This window comes from Lycium barbarum, chromosome 12, assembly GCF_019175385.1.
Source record: "Lycium barbarum isolate Lr01 chromosome 12, ASM1917538v2, whole genome shotgun sequence".
Lineage (NCBI taxonomy): Eukaryota > Viridiplantae > Streptophyta > Magnoliopsida > Solanales > Solanaceae > Lycium > Lycium barbarum.
This window is the reverse complement of record NC_083348.1, coordinates 89,783,756-89,791,426: the sequence shown is the minus strand read 5'-3', so window position 1 is coordinate 89,791,426 and position 7,671 is coordinate 89,783,756. Positions and strand designations below refer to the sequence as shown.

The 7,671-nt window shown below is 34.1% G+C and overlaps 1 protein-coding gene across 1 annotated transcript; it reads right to left on the bottom strand.

The window, feature by feature from the left end:
* Window positions 1-3,772: 3,772 nt before the first annotated feature.
* Window positions 3,773-4,624, bottom strand: LOC132624629 (uncharacterized). Its single transcript, XM_060339377.1, has one exon. The coding sequence runs from the start codon at window positions 4,622-4,624 to the stop codon at window positions 3,773-3,775; it is 852 nt and encodes a 283-aa protein (XP_060195360.1).
* Window positions 4,625-7,671: the final 3,047 nt, after the last annotated feature.

Genomic DNA, 7,671 nt, shown 5'->3' with positions numbered 1-7,671 from the left:
ATGAGCTGCCTGTGAGGAATTTAGAGGGAGCCCGGATTCTTGACTTTGATGAGTTTTTTATCCCGGTTAGTATTTAAAATACTTATTTGTTCATTTAAATTATTTATTTTAAAATATATATATATATATATATGTTATTCATTATTTAGTAATATTTTATATTTTAGGATTCGGCGCCAGCGGGTCCATCAGAGCCACCCACTCAGCCTGCCGAGGCAGAGGTGTCTTCTCATGAGACTACCGAGGCGCATGTAAGTTTTTTACTTAAAACTAATTTTATTCAATATAAGGTCAATATTTAATATACATATTTGATCATTTAAAGTACTTTTTATTTCATTTTTTTCATATTTTAGGATTCGGCGTCAGCGGGTCCATCAGAGCCACCCACTCAGGCATTTTCTCATGGGTCTGCCGAGCCAGCAGTGTTTTCCCATATGACTACCGAGCCACAGGTAAGCTTTTTATTAAAATTTATTTTATTCAATGTAAGGTCAATATTTAACATACATATTTGATCATTTAAAGTACTTATAATTTCATTTTTTTCATATTTTAGGATTCGGCGCCAGTGGGTCCACAGGAGCTGCCCATTCCGGAGCATTCTCATCAGCCTGCCGAGGCAGAGGTGTCTTCTCATGAGACTACCGAGGCGCATGTAAGTTTTTTACTTAAAACTAATTTTATTCAATATAAGGTAAATGTTTATTTAATTTTTATAACCTTTACTTGGACTTCGAACAACATCTCGTCCAGGAGACTACCTCATATTCACCATCACACCCATTTCAGGAGGCTACAGACCCATCTCAAGAGCCTTCTCAGGCGCCCGTTGACACACAGGTTTGATTAAATAAATAACGTTAATGTATTCAACATAAATAAGAAATGGTACTAATGTTTATATATTTTTCAGGTTCATCCTTCGGCGCCTGCGGTGGCGACTCCCGACGAGAAAGAGGTCGAGTTTCCAGACCCAGCTCAGCCTGAGGTTCTGAGCGTGCTAGCGGGACAAGATCCCAAGAAGAAACACGTTCTAGTTAAGGGCGCAAGGGCTAGGGGAAGAGGAGATGATCACGACTTGGAGCGCCCGGTTATTAAGAGGAAAAAGGGCGACGGAGACGATGGCGAGGGCGGTGGGGATGGTATGAGCCTTAGGCCTAGGGATAGTCTCCGGCATACTACATGTGGGACCCATCCTCGATAGTGTATATACATTAGTGTTGTACAATTTATCGTAAATATTATATATTTTTTGCATATTTATAAATATTATCATTAGTCTTTATCATTGGTAATAAAAAAAACGTGACACATTCGAAATAAAGTTAAGCATTAATTTAAAAATAAGACGAAACCCTAAAAGATAAATAACTTAAAGCTAATGACTACAAGCCTTCAAACAAAAAAGGACTTCGAGCAATTTTCAACTATTAAAACGACAATTCAAAGTATCACGTATTCTTGATGTGTTGAGCCTATTTTATTAATTGTACAAATATAACTAGAGTTCTATATAAAATATTGAAGTTTCGGAGTCTCAAAGCATGATTAATATACGGCTAAACTACGTAAAAAAGATAAATTACATAAAAAGGAGTGAATGGAAATGGGAGACTCATATAACGCATTATTTTACTGCGTTATAGGAGTTTCTCTCCCTCCTATAACGCGGTAAAATAATGCGTTATAGGTCGGACCGTATTTCGTATAGCGCATTATTTTACTGCGTTATAGGACTTGACGGGTCCGTCTCCGTTAGTGCTATAGCGCAGTAAAATACTGCGCTATAGGTACTTTAGTAACTTTTTTTTTTTGTTGGGGTATTTTGGTTCAAAATATTTTTTTTGGAGGCATTTTGGTTCCGGGTACCACAGGCATTCCCAGTAACCTAGTTGAGCTGTCACATTTGTGCAACAATATCCAATCATTTGCTATATTATGTAATTCTTCTAATTATGAGATGGAATGACAAGATTTAGATCGAGCCACGAGTAAATACTAGGCTCCCTTCCTCCCGGGCATTGCGCCAGTATAACCACCTTCCTCTTTTATTTGTTAGCTTTTTTATATTCTTTTCTACAAGTACTTTGTTGTCTTAGCTGGACGAGTGGAACTCTTCAATACCCGAAGGAGACAGCACAAATGTGATCTTATAAATAAATCAACTGGTCATAATGGAGATTAAGAATAATGAAGCAAATTAATTTTAAATTGTGCACGAATGGAAGGTTGAATGTGTGTCCATGATACTCAATCAACTCAGCAATCCATAAAATAAGTAGTCTAATCTGGAGAACAGAGCCCTCTATATGGACTGTCTCATTGTGGTAAGTCAACAATTTGAAGGCAGTAAGCACGACTTTTCTAAAATCTTAACTAGGTCTAATTAGTGTTTATAGCTTGAATATTTGAGCAGTTTGTGAACTTTAAATGATTTAATTCCAAATTAATTTACGCTTTATTTAGATCCCATTTTATGATTTGTAACTCTGTTCCTGATCATGCATTTTGATATTGTCATTTATCAAAGACAAATTTTGATAATGGTTGTTTATTTGTATCATGCAAATGATTGTGGAGAAATATCCTTTAAAAACCCCATAACAAAGGGAGAAAAGGTCAGCATTTAAACGATTTGAAATTAAAGACTTGGAATCTCTCGAGATTTCACTAATTAATAAAGAGATTCAGTGGTTAAGAAGATAGAGACAAAGCTATTTTAGTTAGGCACGAGTGGCTTGTTGCGTTGATCATTGATGTTTCCTAGCTCCATTGTTTCTACCAAGAGAATCCTCATATGTAATTAAACTAATGCTTAAATACAGCTAATTTCTTAAATATCCAATTTGCAAATCCTGCTGCAAAAGTTGCCTTTCATTTTATCCAAATCTTCTATATCTGAATAGTGATAGATTTTGACGCAAACTGATCACTGATTTTTGGTTTCATCTTTAAAATATTTTGGGACCCTTTCAAGAGATCTCTTGCTTCTATCCTTTTCGATTCAATCAAATGGTCTCTTTTAATTAAGTGCAGTAAGCACTTATGTCAATTAACTAAGTTATACTCCCTCTGTCCCATATACTTTTTGTTTTTTGAGGTTCAAATAAAAATTTTGTTGACCGCGAGTTATTCGTATGCTCTTTAAATATTTTAAATTAATTATAATAATTTATAATTTTTATGTAGCTTCTAAATATGTAAATTATTTTTAAAAAATCTTAAAGATTGTATGTTCTAGTATAAAATAAACAAGTTTGACTCTCGAAATTCGAACCGTGTCACATAAAATGGGACGGAGGGAGTACTTTATTTCTTCGTTTATATTGTTCATTATATTTAAATTTTGTTTTTTATTTCTTTATTTTAACAAATCAAGAGATTTTTTATATATATATATATTATCCTAATCATTAAGTAATTACATAGAGTATATAATTAAATTTAAATTTCTTAAGCATAATTAATACTATGTATAATACTATAATTTAGTAAAATGATCAAAATGAACGACAAAGTAACTTGTTCATTCAAGGAAGTATTTTCTGGATTTAACCAAAGATCGCTTCATTTTTCTTTGGTTGAACTTAGAAAGGTAGCCAAGAGAGAAAGAGATGCACAGCTTGTGAATATAACTTTGATATAGATATAGGTATATGTATTTCTCTGTATGTATGTAATTACAAAATTGTTTCTTAGGATTTCATAAGCATATCCTACAAATATTTGGATGCTTATGCAATACAAGATAGGAATGGTACAACTATTTTCAATGGCAAGAGATAACATTTAGTAATGTGCTCCTTGATCTAATCAAGCATCTAAAGATGTTGTCAAGACCATTCTCAATGCATTCAAAATGAGCCTCTAGAATTTCCAACTTGGTCTGCATAAATTGGATCTTCTCCATTTCATTAGGACCACACTTGAAAAGGTTGCTTAATGCAACATCAGCACTTTCTATCTCATTTACGCTGTCTTGATCTCCCTTATTCACCAATCTTGAAACCAAAGACCATTTACTAATTGGCTTAGAAATTGGAGATGAGAAGAAAACTAACACCATTTGGAATACTGAAATTCCTATTGTGGTAACTTCTCTTAGCACTCTGATTACAGCTGAGACAAGTTGATCAACTTCCATTACAGCAACCACCTCCTCATGATCCATTTTCTTCAAAGATGTAATTAAACTTTTGGCATCTTTCTTCATTTTCTTTCTGAACGTGGTGTAGTTGGTGATGCTCAAATCTCCTTTTCTCCTCCTCAATAAAGACTGAAGATCTTTAACATTTTCTTTAAATTGTGACACTAGCTCCCTTGTTGTCCCACAAATATCGAGAAATCTCACAGATTTATCCAAGATTTCATCGACCCATTTCTTATCTTGGCATTGGGAAAGTGCTTGCAGGGTAAGGGGCAAGTTTAAAAGATCGCCCATACAATTATGCATCTCACATAAGCCAACTAGACCATTGTAAACAGCTTCTGCAGTTAGTGAAGCTGAGAATTCCCAAGTCTTGAGTTTGTTGAGCTCCTCTTCAATACTCTGAGTAGCTGGATGTGATCTGTTTGGCAAACTGATGGATCTGTTATTGGCTTTTGCAGAAAAACTTGCCATTTTTTCCTCTGTTTTTCTTTGCTTCTACTTGGGACTCAAAAGTTTAGGAATGATGAAATGACTTTGAAACTCATCTTATTTATACCAAAACTTTACAGAAAGTGACAAGATGTAGCGTTGAAATAGCCATGTGATGAGGGTGTGGGGATTCCCCCAGAGTTCGGTGAGATAGTTGTGCCTCCAGAAAACAAACATTTAATCTTTAGTGATCTCTTTGCTGTTGTTACCTTTCGGAGATTGCCACGTTGCATTACCCTATTGCTTCTAAGTGATGAAAGATGTCTCAGCATATACGTGGCTTGTTAATGTTGTCCTGGTTGGAGGAGCCATGGTTTGTCAAATGGTAACAGCAAAGGCCCATTATAAAATTAACGGAAAAGGGCCAAAATTACCCCTGAATTTTAAAAAATAGTTCATTCATATCCTTCGTTATACTTTAGGGCCAATTATACCCTTACAGTTATACTATGGGGTCAATTATACCCTTCTGTCTAACTGTTGCCACGTGGCATCATCCCCGCCCTTCAAAATTATTTTACTCAAATAATTTTTTACTCACTAAAATAACTCAATCCGACCCGAATTTTTTTTTTTTAGCAAAAATAATACGGATAGTTTTTATATTTTTTTTCTGGAAAAATTATCCGTATTATTTTTGCTGAAAAAAAAAATTCGGGTCGGATTGAGTTATTTTAGTGAGTAAAATAATTTTGAAGGGCTGGGATGATGCCACGTGGCAATAGTTAGACAGAAGGGTTATAATTGACCCCATAGTATAACTGTAAGGGTATAATTGGACCTAAAGTATAACGAATGGTATGGATAAACTATTTTTCAAAGTTAGGAGTAATTTTGGCCCTTTTCCGTAAAATTAATATGAAGATCTGTTATTGTAGATTTTGATACTTTTTTCCCAAAAAAAAAAAAGGAAAATAACTTTAATAAAGATAGATTTTATATTGAAGGGACAAGGGAGTGCTACTGTGGCAAAAGGTGATCGCATTAAAGTTGTACACGCATGGATTGTTTGTTACCTTCCTCACAAGAAAACAGGATGAGCCATAAAAATGTCATTAGCAACTTTTTAAGATAACGGTGGTATTCAAATTAACTTGCACACACGTTGAGAATTACTGCTATGCATGGATAAAGTATTTTTATCCATCAAAATTTTTCTTATAATTTTTATCGCATCTCAATAATTACTAGCCAACACCTTTGAGTGTAACTATCTAATTAATAAGTACTATGTGATTGAACCGTAGGTATGCCCCTTAACCTGGTTGAGCAGTCACATTTGTGCAACAATATCCAATCATTTGCTATTTATTTAATTGTTCTAGTTATGAGAAGGTATGACATGATTTAGATCAAGCCACGAGTAAATACTAGGCTCCCTTCCTCCCAGGCATTACGCTAGTACAACCACCTTCCTTTTTCATTTGTTAGGTTTTTTATATTCTTTTTTACAAATACTTTGTCTGCAAGTACATGACTTTCTGAGGTTGTCTTAGCTGGACGAGTGGAACTCTTCCATACCAGAAGGAGACAACAAAAATATGATTATATAACAAATCATCTGGTCATAATGGAGATTAAGAATAATGAGACGAAATATTGTAAATTGTGCACGAATGGAAGGTTGGATTTGTGTGTCCATGATAATTAACTTAGCAATTCATATAAATTGTCTAATCTAGAGAATAGAATCCTCTTTATAGACTGTTTTTTTTTATTGTGGTAAACCAACAATTTAAAGGCAGTATTCATGATGTTTTTAAGTACCAGGTCAAGTTATTGTTTATAGGTTCACATATGAGCAATTTGTGAACTTTAAATGGTTTGATTTCCAAAATCTACGTTTTATTCAGATCCCATTAATTTATGATGGATCTTTGGCTACGAAAGGCAATCCGTTTCTGATAATTTTGATATTGTTAAAGACTTTTGATAATGGTTTATTTTTTATAATGCACAAAGATAATGTTAAAAAATAAAATTAGAATACCCCCCAAAAAAATGGAGAAGAATAAGTCAGCATTTCAAGAATTTTGAATCTAATTAAACAGACTTAGAATCACTCGAGATTTCACTAATCAACGAAGAGATTCAGTGATTAAGAAGATAGAGACGAATCTATTTTAATTAGCTGTGCACGAGTGGCTTGTTGCGTTATGATGTTTCCTAGCTTTTTCTACCTAGAGAATCCTCATAGGTAATTAAATTGATGTTTAAATACAGCTAATTTCTTAATTTTTCAATTTACAAATCCTGCTGAAAAAGCTGTATTTCATTTTATACAAGTCTTCCGAATCTGAATAGGGATAGATTTTCACGCAAAATGATCACTAATTTTGGTTCTATAATAAAAATGCTTGTGGACCCTTTCAAGAGATCTCTTGTTCCTATCCTTTTTGATTCCCTCAAACACACTGTTTTAATTAAGCGCAGTAAGGACGTAAGTCAACTGCATTATATTTCCAGATTAAAATACAACTCTCTTGGGAATTAACATACCAAGATGTCCAAAAGTTTTGCTTAACACGGACTACTTTCATACTTACGTATTACTATGGCTCTGGGCTCTGAGCTCTGACCACATGTATTCTTGCTTACAGTAGTGTTACATATTCTACTCTTGTCTAATGCATAATACAGAACATATGTGGACTTAATTGGACCCCAAAAAGATTCAGAATCAAGTCAGTCGAGATCATCAGATATCTCAGCCATGCCGCTTTAATTTACTTGCACTTGTTAAGTCCCCTTGGGCATCTTTAAGGTACCTTATTATTAGGTTTATTGTATCACTTTATTGATAACCATGAGGAGTACTATTGGAATTCATGTGTCGAGTTCGTTGTTTGCTTTTCAAACATCGCAGTTATATATCTGAAGTGAACTACAAAGTAACTTGTTCATTCGAGGAAGAATTTTGGCGATCTAACAAAGTATGTTTAAGTTCATCGCTTCATTTTGGTTTGGTTGAATTTACAAAGAGAAAGAGAGGCACAGCTTGTGAGTACTTTAATAACTTTGATATAAGT

What these genes read in the sequence shown, in the direction of transcription:
- LOC132624629 (XM_060339377.1), bottom strand. Translation starts at nt 4,624, where the DNA reads ATGGCAAGTTTTTCTGCAAAAGCCAATAACAGATCCATCAGTTTGCCA.